We start from the raw sequence: 18,098 nt of genomic DNA on the forward strand, positions 1-18,098 counted from the left end.
ATGTTCTAAGCATGGTGCGGGCTGTTGCCGCCTTGAAAACAAATACCATGGAATGCACTGAATGTGTGTTAAAAACCAGTTCTACCAAACTTTAAAATGTGCCCTTATCCTCAAGTGAATGAAAGCTTGGCCTCTGAAGCAGAGCGGTTAATCCGCCCCATTCAGAAGCCATGTCAGTCTCATAGTTTATTTGTGCTGCTCAGTGTTGTGTGGCGACACCAGCGACTGTCTATAACATTGTTTGGCCTTCAACATTCTTCACCTGGGCAGGAGGTGTGGAACCACACATGATCTCATGCTTCTCTCAACATTCAGAGCGTGCTTATACCTTACCTACTTAGCTGAACATTTCATATTTGTGATCAATTCTGGCCCACAAAGCCTTCTGCCATGATAAAATGGTTCCATCTTTTAAGGGTGTGTGTGAGAGAATATCTCTGCAGTCCAACTAGATCAGGGGTTAGCAAACATTTTCAGCAGGGGACCGGTCCACTGTCCCTCAAACCTTGTGGGGGGCTGGACTATATTTTGAGGGGGGGGGGAATGAACAAATTCCTATGCCTCACAAATAACCCAGAGATGCATTTTAAATAAAAGGACACATTCTACTCATGTAAAAACACCAGGCAGGCCCCACAAATAACCCAGAGATGCATTTTAAATAAAAGGACACATTCTACTCATGTAAAAATATGCTGATTCCTGGACCGTCCGCGGGCCAGATTTAGAAGGCGATTGGGCCGGATCTGACCCCTGGGCCTTAGTTTACATACCCATGAGCTAGATAATACACACATTACCATGGGGTATGGAAGATGTCACCTACTACTGCAATACATTAAAAACAAGGCAACTGAGTTTCTAAAAGGGAGTATTCCTTTGGTCCCCGTCCCCCCCCCCCCCCCGCTGGTGGTACCTACCTGAAATCTAACTATCCAAGATAAAAGTAACTTGAAGAGTGTTTAGGGCAAGTTTGTATATTACATTATCCACTGGAGTGACACTGGTTTCCTGAGAAATGTATTTTGTGACATATGCCATTTCCTCCCTTGTGACTGCCTCCTTTTAAAAATATGATCGGTAATGCAATAGCTTCGTTTTCAGACTGAATGTCAGGCGTACAGACCTTTTGTGTTAGCATCTGTCAGAACTCTTCCACAACTGCAATCTCTCCTCATGCTCCCTTCAAATATAGATTACTTACTGCACCAAACCAGAAACAGCTGTCCATTTAATCAGGCAAACAAATGGGAATCACCGGGGGGTGCCTTCTAGACCTGATGCCATCGCCTTCTATTGAGAATGTCCACCAAATGTGATCAGCCAATATGACGAGCCCGTGGAAATATGACCCACCTTCACTGTCGGATTCTCCAAATACAAATGTGTGGAATAAAAGATGCACTTACTGATGACCTACAAGACCTGAAAAATAAGGGGGGGGGAGGCTAGTGACTTGAATACAGTGGTACCTCAGGTTACAGATGCTTCACGTTACAGACTCTGCTAACCCAGAAATATTACCTCGGGTTAAGAACTTTGCTTCAGGATGAGAACAGAAATCGCACGGCGGCAGTGGGAGGCCCCACTAGCTAAAGTGGTGCTTCAGGTTAAAAACAGTTTCAGGTTAAGAACGGACCTCCAGAACGAATTAAGTTCTTAACCTGAGGTACCACTGTATATACTTCTGCTTCTGTTCACATCAGCATTTCAAAACCGAAGTACAGTGGAACCTCGTGTTATGTACTGTCCTCCTTGCGAATGCTGCAGGTTACGAGCTCCGCTAACCCGTAAGTAGATACCCCTTGTTGCAAACTTTGCCCCAGGATGCGAGCGGAAGTTGCGTGACGGCAGCACGGCAGCAGCAGGAGGCGCCATTAGTGGAAGCGCGCTTCATGTTACGAGTGGTTTCAGGTTACAAACGGACCTTCAGAACTGATTAAGTTCGTAACCGGAGGTACCACTGTATACATTCCACCCAAAATGTATTCTTGATCTTCTACTGTGTGTACTGAACTTTAGCCTTTCTTTACCGAAGTCCTATTTCTTAAGTCTAAATAATATAGAACCATAGAGTTGGAAGGGACCCTAAGGACCAACTAGTCCAGGGGTGCACAAACCTTTTTCAAAGAGGGCCAGATTTGATGAAGTGAACATGCGTGAGGGCCGACCAAAGTTGTTGACCTTTTTTAAGGACTGAAGTTGTGAGCTTTTTTCTTTTTTCACAGTTTTACCCCAAAGTTGTTGAGCTTTGGGATAGAAGCTGCAACCTTGGTGTTATCAGCACTACCCCTCTAACCAACTCAGCTATCCAAGTCCTCACTGGACCCTAAAAGAAACAATAATGCACAGAATTAAAACAGCACCATGTCTGTTTATAGCAGCAAAATGCACAGATGAGAAAAACTGGCTATAGACACATTACATGAGAGGCACACATTGGCTTATGCACACAAAATAATTCTGTATGTTTCCAACTGCAAATTTCTCAGGAGGGGAGAGAAATGAGTAGATATTTTCCTCATTTTCAGAAATGCATACTGATAGAAACTCCATATTCAATTAAAAATTTAGTGATATGAGGACATGAGTTGGTGTGGAACTCTAAAATATCCTGCATAAGATGATTCCACCTCTAGTTTGAAGATGGACATAGGATGACGGAGGCTATAAGGAACAGAATTTGTGCCTTTCATGCTCAGTGTCTTACTACCTGATTGGAATAACTGTGGCCACGGATTTATTTATTTCTGGACAAATTAGCTGGTGACAGGGCCATTTCGGGTGGTGGGTGGGAGAGAAAATAAACGGGTGCTTGAGATGAAGTCACTTTAATAACTTGATCGCACAGCTTGATTGTTCGAACGTGTTCTGTGATATTTTAGGGACAATAGTTACACAACCACGATTTTAACTGTTGCTAATTTGCTGCGTTTCGTTAACAGAGGCTCAGATTTTCTTTGTCTCCATTCCTCCCAGGGCAAGGCATTCGGCTTTTCACACACGTTCGTCAGCCGTTTTACTCCTCCACAAATAAAAGACCCTCCTTGCTTTGTTAATGTCTCATTCACTCACACTCTGCCTACATCGCTTTGCTACCATTCAGCCTCTCCCCTGAGCTCCCTTCAATTCCCCCCACCAACACTCCCAATTATCTCTCTCTGCAACCCACACAGCATCCCCCACACCATCTTCTCCCAGTTTTTCGCTCCGGTTTCTCCATCACGCCCCCGCCCCCAGAACCCAACCTCAGGTGCAATTCTCTATCAGCCCCTCATAACGTCTCTTCGCCCCATAGATTTCCCCCCAAAACCCGGTTTTTAAAAGAGTGAGTGAGCAGTCCTCGATTTTACCCCCACAGGCACCCTTCCCCCCCAACCATCCATTTTTTCCTGCGCTTCCCCCAGTTCACTTCCCAAGGGTTGCCACTTTTCCCTGCACCCTTTTAACAGCACGAAATCCAGAAGGGTGCCATTCTCCCTATCCCTGCGATTGCTGGATTTCTGCTTAAACCTCTTGTCAGGGGGGAGGGAAAGAAGGAGTGGCAACCCTGAGCTTGCCTTTGATGTTTCACACAACCCCCCCCAACCCCTCACTAGACACGCAGCTCTCTTCTCCAGACCACCTGCTTTAAAGTCTCTGTTCCTCTCCACGCCAACCTGCTCTGCCTCATATTTTGGGGTCAACCCACCTGCAAAAAGCCCTCGCGTCCAAGCTTGTAAAAAGGCAAGCAAGACCCAGCACCACCATCGCCTGTGCGCTGCTCTTTAGGGTGAGCAAGTCTCTCACTTCCTGGCTCCTCCAGACGTCCTCCCCCTTAAAGTGATTAAAGACACTTTCTTTCTCTTTCTTTCTTTCTTTCTTTCTTTCCTCTCTCTCTCTCTCCCCTCTCTCTCGGGCACCGCGCCCTCCTCCCGACCCTGCCGCACTTCCTCAGCGAGGAGAACCACCTAACTGTAGTCAGACTGGCTCCCCAAAGGTCCTTTAGTCCAACCCCCTGCGATGTAGCAATCTCCACTGAAGCATCCACGGTGGAAGTCCCCTCTCGGCCTCTCCCACGTCCCGCCACGCGTCCATCCACCGCCACCGGCCGCTCCACGGCTCCTCCCGCAGGGCCACAAATGCTCCGAGGGCGCAGCGGGACAATCCCTCTCCCTACCAGCCAGCTACCCCTTTCCCACCCGCCCCGTAGTAAGCAAACCGGGGCTGGAAGGCGCACTTCCCCCAGGGTCGGTCCTCCTGCAACCCCTTTCCCACCCACCCGCGTTTCAATTCCCTCCGAGCCGCAGGAGGACTCCGGAGCTGCTGGACGAGGAGCTGGGCGCAAGCGGATGGCAGTCCCGGGGAGGAGCTCCGTCACCTCCGCTCCCCTCTCTCCTACTGCCTGAGCGGAGCTGCGGCCCCGGAGCCCCAGGCGCTCCCGGCCCCGCCCCCCGGCGCTCATTGGTCCGAGGAAGCCCCCGTGGGCGGAGACTGGCGAGCCGGTATTAAAAATCACATGGGCAGCGCTCAAAAGAGAGGCAGTAGCTTATTCCGTTGTATCACTTGCCAGCGGCAGGCTGAGGCTAGGGAGCGCTTGGGGATGGTTTTCCTTTTTTTGCTCACCTCTGGATCTAACACCCTTTTTAACAATATAATTTTTGCCTAGCTTAAAATCCACCGACAGGTAAGGAAGCCTTTCTCTTTCTCTTTTTTGACCTTCGGGAAGCGGGGTGGCTTGGAACCTCTCAGTCGAGAGGAATATTGCGAACTGTTGCTCTTTTGAGTCAGAATGTAACCCTATAGCCCCCACAGATCGATAGGCTTGAGGGTCTTGAAAGAAAGAAGTAAGAAATGGTTTGTTTGTTTGTTGCTTGCTTGCAGCAGGGAGATTTCCCCGGAGGTCCAAAAATGGAAACATTTTATAAACTTGCTTTCAGGTACCAGATTCAGTAGCTGCTAAAATTGTTGCAGGTAGATTTGTCTGCAATTGCTGGCGGTTCTTCTGTGCTCTTAACTTTCACTGCATCTAATTGCCTTTGCAATGGACTGTTTTGGATGGAGTTTAGTAGAAAAAAATGCTGCCAGCTCTGCTGAGCTCTGGATTATTTTTGCTATTTCCTTTTTTTGCCTCTGGTTTGCAACTATGCTGTGACTCAGGAATAGGTCACAGCATCAAGACCTCTTAGGTCCTCCTGAAGCTCTGAAACATATTTCAAAACAGCCTAAAATACCACATGTCGACCTTTCCCCAAGATGCTCCGAAGCAGTTTGTGGATTGTTTGTACCCCACCCCTCTTATTTTTTTTATTTTTTATTTAAAAAAATCTTGGTATTATTCCATGCCAAAAGCAGGCATCGAAAGAAAAGATCAGCATGTCTTACGTTTGGGGAGAGATTGCATCACTTTAGCTTGATTCATCAGGGTTCCCCCCTCCCCGGGCAAAATATAAGAAATAAAGAACAAATCATTTTGGCTCTGCTGTAGCCTGTTACAGACGTTGCCATCTGAAAATAGTTTGTGCTGTAGCAGGAATGTTTAGAGCTTGAAGCAGCTTCTGCAGCTGAAAAAACTATTGTGAGGAAAACCTCTTCCTTATCACTCTTCTCCCCCCTCCCAATACTTCCGCTTCCCAGATTCTTTCGTTCTCTCACTGTGCAAAATTTCTGTATTCTGCCCCTTACCTTTTTTTCTGCATTCCTTTCTTTTTCCATCTTAAGCAGCTTGCCAACGACCCCCCCCCCTGGTGATGACTCTGGTCATTTGTTGTTAGTTTGTCATCATCTAGAAATATCTTGCCATCTTCTCCAAACAAGCAGGATCTGGGATCTGGGATCAAAAGCCTCTCAGCCTTCCCCCTTTCCCCTCACACACTTCCTTCTACAAACTTTCTTCTTGTTGTTGGCATTGTTGTTTAAAACCACCCTCATTGTTTTGGTCCTCTGTCTCAGTGAGGTATTGGAGGGCCGGTCCTGTGCATTGTGGTGCCTTAACAATAAAAAATGTAAAAATTAAGCTGAGAATATTAATAGACTGCCAGTAAGGGGAAGGCAGAATAGACTCCTGAACCACTTGAAGAGGAGGGCATTGCTCTGATTATTGATTTGAGCTCTAGCTCACAGCCATTCTGTTTACTCAGGGCACAGGAAGGTAGTAGTTAGGTTCACTTAGCAACATGTGCCTTGAACAGCCTCAGCAGAGGTGTGCAGCGACAACTGGGGAATAACTGCTGCTTGCTCATTAACTATTTCTCTCCCCCTGTTCGCTCAACCCTGAGCAGCCTGAGAGTGCTGATTTTTTTTCCTTTTTAAGAATGCTTCTCACCTATTTCATCATTGCAATTTTCAAACAAGCGTGAATGTGTTTAAATTCAGAAGGCTGCTTGTGCTCCAAAGCTTCCTCCCAGACACAGTTTGCTCAGATTCAGAGCCCATTATTTGGGGTGGAAGTAGGGGGGAAATCCCCTGACTCTCTCCATCTGTCAACACATACATGCAGAAACACATCTACAGAGGCAATGGGGAGTAAATGTAATGCATTGAACTTATTTATGGGGTATGTTCAGGTTGCATGAGGCTAGCTCAATACAGTGGTGCCTCGGGTTACAGACTGCTTCAGGTTACGGAATGCTTCAGGTTACAGACTCCGCTAATCCAGAAGCAGTGCCTCGGGTTAAGAATGTTGCTCAGGATGAGAACAGAAATCGCACAGCGGGAGGCCCCCTTAGCTAAAGTGGTACCTCAGGTTAAGAACAGTTTCAGGTTAAGAACGAATTAAGTTATTAACCCGAGTTACTACTGTATACAGCAGTGGTTTAATAACCTTAGCAGTGGCATTGGAATTGAAGCTTCATTCTGAAAGATTCTGATCCCAATTCTATTTAGGGTTTTGGAGGAGCCAGCTCTGGAGTTCTCTAACATGTGGGTTCACAGTCAACTTACTTCCCGCCCCCCACTTTTCTTCAAGTAGAGTGTGGGAAGACTGCTGGTAGGCAGGAGAAGTAGCAACAGCTTGGAAGGGGAGAAAAGCCTGCAGACTTTTACCCACCTCTCAGTACTGTGAACTTGTTGTATAGGAATAGAGCAGGTGTTGGTAACATGGGTTTGGTAAATTGTGGCTAGGAGAAGAAAGTGCACCGTCAGAAATGATGTTGGGCATTCTCTTCGGACAGTGAGTGGTGTCTTCATTTCCGAAGGAAGGTGTGTGTGTGCGTGCGTGTGTTGGACAGCTGAAAGGGAGGGAGAGTTCAGAATTTTCTGAGACTTTGCCACTACCCTATTAATGCTGGGGCTATATGCTCATAAAGCATTCCACAGGGCCTGACCCCTGTCCTGTCCAAATTCTACATCTGTGCTGTAGGTCTGCTGCTGCTGTATCAGTTCTGTTGTCTCTGTGGTTCCCACAAAATTCATGTGTGCGTTAGATGCTTGCACTGTTCTTCTAAACATCCCCAGAACCTGATTCTGCTTGGATAAATAGCAGGAATTTTGCCATTCACTTTGTGGACATAAGATTTCTGCTACTACTAATGTGCCATTGTCAACCTTGTCTGGTGATTCATCGTGAAGGTTAACTTGTCCCTCTGCCTGCTCCCTGTTTGTATCCTAGTTACAGTGGGAGCAGAAGTGGGCAATTTGTGTTGTTAAAAGAGAGGGTGGTTATCCTATCCTATTTGTGTTGTTAAAATAGAGGGTGGTTATTATCCTGTAATAAGTGTTGTGTGTGGTATGCCAAAGTTTTGTTGCATGATGAACTTCTAGTCTATAAACACTTGAAAGAGTTATAACCCCAGGCTCTTTGTTTAAGAATTATTTTAGCCAACCTGCACATAAAGGGTTTGCTTCCAGAGGCAGAGTGCCCGTAGTGGTGAAACTCTATTAGCTAATAATACCATGCAAATGTACAACATATGGAACAATTACTATTGCTGGTAGTGGAAATCTGCCAGTAATAGGTACTTGGTGCTATTTCTAGGGTTCTAATTTGAGCAGGCATTTCATAGGAAGCTGGTATTACGTTGGAGTGATGCTTGGAATTTGATCAAATGGCCAAAGGTCAAGGTAGTTTTCCAAAGTCTCATGTAGACCTTCTTTCAGTCTCTTTCTCTCTCTCTCCCCTCCCTTAAACTGGCTTGTTTTCCTCCTTTAAATCTGAGAAAAAGATCAGCCCAAACAGCATGCCTACAAATGTAATTTGAACATGGGCATGCAGCATGATGACAATAATAATAATAATAATAATAATAATAGGATGTGGTTTCTGACATGGAATAATCTGCAGACCAATAAAGCTATCTTTCAGTTAACTGTTTTTGTTTGTGTATAAACAGAAACCTGATTCTTTCTTAAACTGATATTCTAGACTACGTTTATACATCAACAGTAAAATAGTGCAAATTGAACACTGAAAGTAGTTTTGCCTAAGGGGTTAGATATTGGCTGAGCTATTGTTTAACTAAAAAACAAAACATTAGTTGCTGGAAAAATTGAACTTTTGCCTTACAAATGAATGATCAGACAGGTATAAATTAACTAGAAAACTAGTGCACATTTGAATAACCCTTGATTGTTGAAAGCTGCCAAAACACGTAGCATAATAATAAGTTTGACTAATTTCAAGAAGATGTCACCCATTACATACTGCATTTAGCACTCAGGGACAGATCTATCCTACATCTAGCCTAGACTTTCCATCTGTAATTATTATCGGAAGATCTGCTTTCTGTTATCTGGGAAAGTACCTAACATGTAAGGTTACCTTATGCAGCTGTGACCTGGAGAATTAGACAAAAGTTTATATAGCATCATCTGGAGCCATGCTTTGAGAGTCACTTGACCTATGAAAAATCTTCTATATTTGAATTGCTATTCTAGACTTTTAAGTGTTATTTGATGTTTGTTTGAGTTTGAAATTTTGCTGTGGGATGACCTGTGGTTTTGACCCACTGAGGATGTGCATCAAATTTCGTATGATGCAAAGCAAGTGCTCCTCTTCATTTTAAGAGTAAAATGTCAGCAATCCCACTGTTGTCTCACCTGCTGCATTTTAAATTGATCTTACGAGGAGTCACGAAAGGAAATGGAAACATCTCTACAGTTATAGTCCTAACCATTAGGGAGTAAGTCTGCAATCCTAGACCTACTTACCTGATCCCCATTTAATATGTTTTACTTCTGAGTAAACATGGTTAGGATTGTGAATCCAGTGGCCCATACTTCTGACTGAATATGCTTGAGGTGGTTAAGACTTCATGGCTGCAGTCTTATGCACACGTGCCTTACAGCAAGCCTCTTTTCAAATAAAGAAGCAGCATTCTGGGTTAGATTTTTTTTAAAAAAACAAACCCCAGCAGCAAACAAACACATAGGGACATGAGCCAGTCCTGACTATATGGCAGCTCCTTCACATAGCAAATTCACGAAGTTCCAACCACACAGTTCAGGCAGCTGAGCTGCAGAAATTTAGATGGCAGCAAAATGGATGGATGCAACAAAAGAGATCTAGACAAGGAAGCAGGCTTTGAAATGCATAGGCAGATTAGCATCCGATTGGCTGTGTGGGATAAGAACATGCATTACCATAGACATGACTAGTTGGGAATGAGCAGAGCAGGATGAGGGCCATTGTTTCACTACTATATTAAATGCCCTTGGAAATTGCATACATGTTGAATGCTGGTCTGTATATTTTGGTTCAGCCATATTTTGATTTAGGTCCCAACCTGTGCTTACTTAATTTATTAGTTAAAACAAAACAAAACACAAGCAATAAAGGTGAACCTGGATCTCACTCACAGTTCCATGAGGTTTGCTTCTGTATATTTGCTCTACTACTATCTTGCAATGATCACTATGTCAATGTCTAGCATCAAGCTGCTTTAGATTCACTAGCAACATATGGCTTTGCGGACTGAATTCTGAAAAAAATGAAAACAAAATTCAGTGCTTAGTTTCCAATCAACTTTCATTTAATAAGAGGAGGGATGTCAAATACTGCAAAAGGGTAAACTTGGATTGGATTCAAATGCATTATAGAAATATCGAGTTGGAAGAGACCTCAAGGGTCAGATAGGCCCTGCAATGCACGCAGTTCCCCATCCAATATTGAAACCATACCGGACCCTGCTTAGCTTTGCAAATGTGCTAGCAGTTTTATTGCTGCACCACTATCTTATGTTAAAACTGGTATAAATTACATCAATGATTCTCAGATCTAGGAATCTCAAAATGGATGGCTTAAAACTAATCAACAAGATACCAGACTATTGGCAATTCAGACTGGTGGCAGTGTAATACTAGAGTTTAAAGTGAGTCCCCTTTATACCCTTAAGAAAGGTTTTATGCAGCCAGAGACCAGAATTGGACAAGTGAGCCCCAATAGCAAAATGCTGGACAGTTTAAGGAGTGTTACCTTGTTCCTTATTTTTGCAGAGTAACTAAATGAGACATTCCCTGACCCTGACAAAAATGTGTTTCTGCTCATTGCATACTGTGTTAGATTAAATTCATTATATCATCTTTGGCTGAAGTTGTCATCCTGTATCGGCCGAATCTCCTGGGATCGCTCAGTCGGTAGAGCATGAGCCTCATAATCTCACGTTGGGCAAAACATTCCTTTGTTGCAGGGGGTTGGACTAGATGACCCTCATGGTACCTTCCTATGCTATGATTCTGCATATAAAAACTCGAGCTATTAGGTGATGCTTTCTTTTAAGATTAGCTGTGTGATTTCCCGTGGCTATGCTGAGTTGCCACTGAACAAGATGATGTCCTCTGGAACGAACGAAGCTGGGAGCGGGATCCATACAAGATCATGTGAGGGCAAAAAAATAGAAATGCGATCCCAACAGTTGCTGACACAACTTTCTCTCTCTCTTTTATGACAGGCCATGTCTCCTTGTGGCAGATGATTGGCTGCTAAGTTGGCTGCGACGATTGGAAGGCTCCTTGGCGCAGTCAAGGTCTGACAGAGGCCCCGGCTTCTCTCTCTTTTTCCTCTGAGTGTGTTCCCCGAGAGCATTCAAAACTGTTTCTCCAAAGGGTTCTGCAGAAACTCAGACTGTTTTCTAAAGCAGAAGCACCACAGTCCACAGCGGAAGCGATGGGCAGCGTGCGAACCAACCGCTACAGCATAGTTTCCTCGGAAGAGGACGGCATGAAGCTGGCCACCATGGCTGTTGCCAATGGCTTTGGGAATGGCAAGAGCAAGGTGCACACCAGGCAGCAATGCAGGAGCCGGTTCGTCAAGAAAGATGGCCACTGCAACGTTCAGTTCATAAACGTGGGAGAGAAAGGACAGCGGTACCTAGCAGACATCTTTACCACCTGCGTAGACATCCGCTGGAGGTGGATGTTGCTCATCTTCTGCCTGGCTTTCATCCTCTCCTGGCTGTTTTTTGGTTGTGTGTTTTGGTTGATTGCCTTATTGCACGGGGACCTTGATAAAAAGGAAGGACTCTGTGTCTCTGAAGTTCGCAGCTTCACTGCGGCCTTCCTTTTCTCCATTGAAACGCAGACGACGATTGGCTACGGCTTTAGGTGCGTCACGGATGAGTGTCCCATCGCAGTCTTTATGGTGGTTTTCCAGTCGATAGTCGGCTGCATCATTGATGCCTTTATCATTGGTGCTGTGATGGCTAAGATGGCCAAGCCGAAGAAGAGGAACGAAACTCTCATCTTCAGCGACAATGCGGTGATAGCTATGAGGGACGGAAAGCTGTGCTTGATGTGGCGGGTTGGGAATCTACGCAAAAGCCACTTGGTGGAAGCTCACGTGAGAGCCCAGCTCCTCAAATCCCGAATCACCACTGAAGGAGAATACATCCCGCTAGACCAAATTGACATCAACGTCGGGTTTGACAGTGGGATAGACCGCATATTTTTGGTGTCGCCTATTACAATTGTCCACGAAATAGATGAAGAGAGCCCACTGTATGACTTAAGTAAGCAAGATATGGACAACACAGACTTTGAAATTGTAGTAATATTAGAAGGCATGGTGGAAGCTACTGCCATGACTACCCAGTGCCGTAGCTCCTATCTGGCAAACGAAATCCTCTGGGGCCACCGTTATGAGCCTGTGCTGTTTGAAGAGAAGAACTACTACAAAGTGGATTATTCTAGGTTCCACAAAACGTACGAAGTGCCGAACACACCCCTCTGTAGTGCCAGAGACTTAGCGGAAAAGAAATACATCCTTTCTAATGCAAACTCATTTTGCTACGAGAACGAAGTAGCCCTCACGGGCAAAGAGGAAGAAGATAGTGACAATGGAGTGCCCGAGAGCACGAGTACAGACACACAGCCAGAGATGGAGCCCCACAGCCAAGCTGGTGTCCCCCTAGAGCCTAGGCCTTTAAGGCGGGAATCTGAAATATGACTGATGGAAATGTTTTCCGCTCTGGTTAAAATATATCTGTCAATAACGGGCAGGCTACATGCAGGAGTGGCCGCAAACAGTTTTTCAGATGACGGTACTGTCAAACAGAGATAGGCATGCAGGCCAAAAAGTCCTGCTAGGCTGGTTTTCAAAACGCTGTCTTCATGGGAGGTACAGCAAAAGTGTGAATTGGAACATGAAGCACTATGTCTGTGCTTGACTAGAAAGCACATATATGTTGTAGAATAAATTATGTATATATATTTTTTACAAAACTTGAACTTGCAGGCAAGCTTTGGTTGAGTGGTATTGTTTGTCGTCTATTTTTCTCTCTCTGTCTCCCAAAATGCTTCTCCCTTGGGAACAAGAATGTTTTTAATGGCATAACAAAGGCAAGAGACGGCCTTACTATTTTTTTAATGTTGCTGCTAACTACATGAACACAAATTGTAATTATTTTTTGTCGCAGTGTAGTATTTGTTTTTTTCCTTTTATATATCCTTTTTTAAAAAACAACAACAACAAAAACGCAAAACAAAAACAGAAAAGGGGGAAATTCTCAGTGTTGAACTTGTTAGTTTCAAAGCTCTCTGTCAGACAAAGTGACTGGTGATGTTAGGGAATCTGAACTTTTGATGAGGCCAGTAGATTGGTGGCTAGAATCAATTTCTCTTCGTACTATCCAGTTACATAAGAAGTATTATGTAACACAATGCCATGCAGTAGCCTACAGCAAGATATATATTTTTAAATTTGTGTTTGGGAATGGAATGGGAGTCACCCCCCCAAAAAAAAATCCAAAATGTGTTTTGATTTCAAAGCTACCTAAGTGAATACCAAAGAGAAAAAATGCACACATTTGCACAGCTTTTTACTTAAACAGAGCAGGTTGCTTTCAGACTATCTTTCTTCCCCAAAGGTCCTTACGCATGTAGTATTTTTTTTTAAATGCACCTTATTCTAAAACAAAATACTCCTTTTTTTGCCCCACCCTTTTCTGGGCAAATAAACTTCTGATCTTAAAGAGGAGGAGGAGAAGAAACTGAGTGAAAGGGAGCAAACATATGTTATTTCCTGTTTGCAAAACAGCAAGACTGTGGCAGAAAGTCAACTAAGAAGTCATGCATTCCAGACCAGTTTTTAGAACACAGAACCCTGTTAGAAGTGGAGCAGGATTTTGCAGGGACTGCAATCCTAGAGGCAGCTGGGGAAAAGCCCTATTAGTATGTCTTACTTCTGAGTGGACATGTATAGGATTGTATTGTGAGCCATCAAACGGAACCAAGGCCATAGTTACAATCCATTTGAGGTTTAATCCAGCTTTGCTACACGTTGGCAAAACCATGGTTTCAGCCATAGAGATAGACTTGACCATACGCAGTAGGCTGCCATGAACAAAGCAACAGGCTGCTCCCAGGAGATAGGAAACTGACGTGGAATAATCTGATGCAAGGAGATCAGTGGTTTTGTTTTCGATGGGACAGCTTCTCCTTGCCAGGGTGATGGGGGGGCGGGAAGTATGCTAAAAATTTTCTAGATTGCTTGTCAGGGGGCTGGGGGTGGGCAGGTGAGTTTGAAGGGAACAATACTGTAAAAGAGTTCCCTCTTTTTGTTTTCTGACGACTTGAGAAAGCCACGATGGGATGATCGACAGACATAGCAATATATCTTCACCGAAATCTTTAAACAGCTATTGCGACCGACTGCTGAACCATGGCTTTAATGGCATTTGGGGGCCCCTTGCCAAGAATGCTTTAAAAATTCTCCCTGCCTCGTAAGATCAAGTGTACCGTTTCAGTGGCACCCATAGGTTATAGACGTACGAGCCCTACCAGCAGGTGGAAGAAGAAGGTGATAACTGAGGGAATAAACCTTAAATTCTTTTACAGTATTGGATCTCCCTGTATGCCATTAAAAAATAGCTTGTTCTGGGTCTAATGCTGTTCCTAATAATCATCTGCGAAGCTTTCCGGGCCACAGTTGCCATGTCAGAAGGAGACAAATTCAGTAATGTGGCATTTCCCAGCTAGAATGAACTTTGCAGAGTTGGTGGGTTCGAAACTGCAGAAATTGGAGATGGTGTTATATAGGCAGGTTTGTTTGTTTTTCCTCTTAAGTCAGATATTGTTTATGTACCATGAACTGAGGCTAATTCTGAAGAGTGAAAAAAGGAGGTGGGGGGGCACAGTACTAAATATGCATGGCAACCTGACTGGAGTCTCTGGGTCAGGGAAACAATGAAAGCAATTGAACATGACTCGTGCTGCTATTGTGATATATTTTGCAAAGGAAAATAAAGAGCAAACCAAAGAGTATTTAGTGACATGTCAAACAAAGAAGGGAGGAAACTACTCCAAAATGCACAAAGTTCCCACTTGCAAGATTTGAGACATTAAAGGGAAAGGTGGTTTGAAAAAGTGTTGAATATATTTGTTTTAAAAACAAACACACAGAGAAAGGGATTTTGTTTTTTTTTCCCTTAAAAAAAATCAAATCTAATATTTCTTTTCTTTTCCTGGTGCAGAGTTGATTTTTCTTTTCCTGAGAAGCAGGGTTTTGTTTTTCAGAATTTTTTTTAACGAAAATGTACATTTTTAAAAATAAAGTTTATCAAGTATTTTCATATTTAAAGCCAAATGTAAATAGAGAAGTCCATTGAAAAAGAAAAACGATAGGAGAAAAGGCCAAGATGGCATCAGTTAGAACCTATGATGCTACTGGTTAGCATGGTTTTTAGCAAATAACTGCAAGCCTTATGGGATTTCTAATGCTATGAGTTATTTTTTTGTTATTTATTTAGGCATGGATGTTTAACTTGATTGTGTTTGTCCTCGCTATTGGCTTTTTTCTTTCCTTTTTACTTGCATTCAGATCGCTACAGACTTGATGAGAGTGTTGGGGGTATGTTTCTCTTCCTCAAATAACCCTTTGTCTTTACCTGTTTGCTTCTGCATGTGAAAAAAAACATGCTAAAATGAAACCTTCCTTTATGTATATATCATGGTACCTACTGGCCCTTAATTGTCCTCATGATGTTCTTTTTTAACAAACAAACAAGCAAGCAAGCTCAACTTGCCTTGGGAGGCTCAGCCTTAGGGTCCATGACCATTGTGAAGCTATTGAAAGATTATTTTTGAAGCAGCTGATCACAAGGGACAATTGTGCAAAGTGTTGAGCAAGTATAGATTTGTGGTGCAATAGCTCGCCACTTACACCGATGGGAAATTTCCCCACTGACATCACTGGAATGTAGACTGCATGCAGACCTGAGTCCTCAAGCCACAAATAAGAGCTTTGAGACAAGCAGTAATTTTCCTTTTCCCTAGAAATACTTGAATGGGGGTGGGGTGCGGGCTTCTCTTGTACGTAACTAACAGTGCAATCCTGAGCAGGTCTACTACTCAGAAGTAAGTTCCATTGCTTCAACAGGGACTTACTCCCAAGGAAGTGGGCACATAGTATAGGGTTGCAGCCTTATTATCTCGCTCGTGCAACAAAGGCTATGGGTTGCTGTTGTTTCTCAACCGTGGCCTGGTGTGCAAGGTTTTAAAATGAATAAAAATGTGTGTATTCTTTGGGTACATGGTTCAGTCACAGATTCACGCTCCCCCCCCATAACTATTCATTCTATTGCGCATGCATTTGGCAAAGACAAAGGGTTCTGAATCTGATATTTTTGCTCTCTTATTTTTGCTCTCCTTTTATTTGTTGGGGTGGGGTTGCAAAGTAAAAACCGATAAGTACTGTAATGTCTTCTTTTTCTAAAACAAAACAAAACAAAAAAACCCAAAAACCTGGCTGCTGTTGTTGATCATTTTTAAGGTAGGAGAGTGCTGCGCAGTTGCCACCCCACAGGCAACTGGAGAGACCTCTCTCTTCTCGTAAATGGATTTTCTGTCCTGCAGCTGTTTGTAAGGTGAACAAAACCAACAGGCATTTGACAATCGTTCTCCTTTACTTATTTTTCCTGTTTGCAGCCTTTTGTATCAAAGTCTTCCTAATGTACTGCACAAATCATGGACTGTACAAAATTTTTATATATATATTATGTCTTATTTTATTATTTCTTAAAAAAATAAAAATAAAAGTATTCTTGCATATTTGACGCCGAATCTCTTTACAAGCAGCAACACAGCAGCTTGATTGCATAAGCATGCTCTGCCCGTCTGAGTGCAATGTGCAGCTAGCTACCCTCTTTTTGGATGTGTCCCAATCGCTGTAGCAGATTCTCAGCCTGTATGAGATTATGCATTCTAAGCCTGTATGGGATAATGATCAGGCCCCATCTCATTTATGACAACACGAACAGTGGGAATCTAGATCACACCATTTGAGGCATGGGGTAGCTTGTGCTACAAAATTAACTTGCTCCTTATTTCTCTAGTAAGTGTCACTGTCAGGCCTGCACAAGTGTGTGTGTGTGTGTGTGTGTGTGTACAGTGGTGCCTCTGGTTACGAACTTAATTCGTTCCGGAGGTCTGTTCTTAACCTGAAACCATTCTTAACCTGAGGTACCACTTTAGTTAATGGGGCCTCCTGCTGCCGCTGGTGTGCGATTTCTGTTCTCATCCTGAGGTAAAGTTCTCAACCCGAGGTACTACTTCCGGGTTAGCAGAGTCTGTAACTTGAAGTGTTTGTAACCCAAGGTGTTTGTAACCCGAGGTACCACTGTGTAAACTGAGGTACCACACACACACACACACACTAAAACTGTGTGATCTTAGTGTCATCTTTTTAAAAGTGGACTCCTTTACAGTTGAAGCTTCGCTGTGTTTGTGAACAAAAACCTTATTCAGCTTTGCATATTAAATGTTCAGAAGCCTGATTGAAACCTGATGGGTGGTATCCAATTTTTACCATATGCTGAGTAGGGCCATTGAAACTGATAGGCTCAAATTAATCCCACTGATTTCAATGGGTCTACTACTCTGAGTTTCCCTTAGCTGGACGCCAACCTATCCTACTAGTGGTCTGCCTCTTCCTCTCCAGTGCAGGGGAACATTTTATATAGATAACATTTCAAAGTTGCAACCCTCCCCTCTGCTGATGTGACACTAGTGAAACATTAGGCCCTCTCCCATTGGCTACTACCATGAGCTGCAATTCCTCTTCCCATCAGATAGGATGCTGCCTCTTCTAACATGATGCTCTTTTAATCTGAAAATGCCACAATTGGGAGGTCATAGAATTGTAGTCCAAGCTCCTGCAATGTGGGAATATTCAGCTATCCCATACTACAGAGGTTTCCAACCATTCTGAGTCCATGGCTCTTGTCTTGACCAACTACATTCTTTCTGCGGCACCCCTGTGGGGCTCAGGAGCCCAGTTACGTCACCCCTTGCCTGCGGAGCTGGCAGCCTCTCACCCTTTTTCGAACACCCTCCCTTTGGGAGTGTTCCCTCAGCCCTCTTCTTCTCTTTCCTTGGGGGGTCTTCTGGGCAGCTGCTGCCACCACCCCTGGTCTCTTAGCTGCCCCAAAGAGAAGTGCCTTCTCACATTGTCCCACAGGGGCCTGGGACCAATCCTGTCCATTCCCAACAGCAAGGGCTGGCAGACTTGCTTGCTTACTCTAAGGCCGCTTCAGCTCCTGACAATCAGTACCCCCTGAGCGGTCCCATTCACCTGGGGAACATGTAGCTAAGCTGCTTCAACAAACAGCTGTGAAAGCCTTTGAGAGGCAGAGACATAAGAGGGCATCAGAGGAGGGAGGGAGGGAAGGAAAGAGGGACAGAGGCCAGCA

At 44.0% G+C, this 18,098-nt stretch overlaps 1 protein-coding gene across 1 annotated transcript; it reads left to right on the top strand.

Moving 5' to 3' along the window:
- Nucleotides 1–4,305: 4,305 nt before the first annotated feature.
- On the top strand, nucleotides 4,306–16,456 carry KCNJ2 (potassium inwardly rectifying channel subfamily J member 2). Its single transcript, XM_082213293.1, has 2 exons — nucleotides 4,306–4,666; nucleotides 10,866–16,456. The coding sequence occupies exon 2, from the start codon at nucleotides 11,081–11,083 to the stop codon at nucleotides 12,356–12,358; it is 1,278 nt and encodes a 425-aa protein (XP_082069419.1). The 5' UTR covers nucleotides 4,306–4,666; nucleotides 10,866–11,080; the 3' UTR covers nucleotides 12,359–16,456.
- Nucleotides 16,457–18,098: the final 1,642 nt, after the last annotated feature.

Source organism: Podarcis vaucheri (genome assembly GCF_965113315.1).
Source record: "Podarcis vaucheri genome assembly, chromosome: 2".
Taxonomy (NCBI): domain Eukaryota; kingdom Metazoa; phylum Chordata; class Lepidosauria; order Squamata; family Lacertidae; genus Podarcis; species Podarcis vaucheri.

Bases quoted from the DNA above. Each gene is read 5' to 3' on its own strand.
- KCNJ2 (XM_082213293.1), top strand. From the start codon at position 11,081: ATGGGCAGCGTGCGAACCAACCGCTACAGCATAGTTTCCTCGGAAGAG.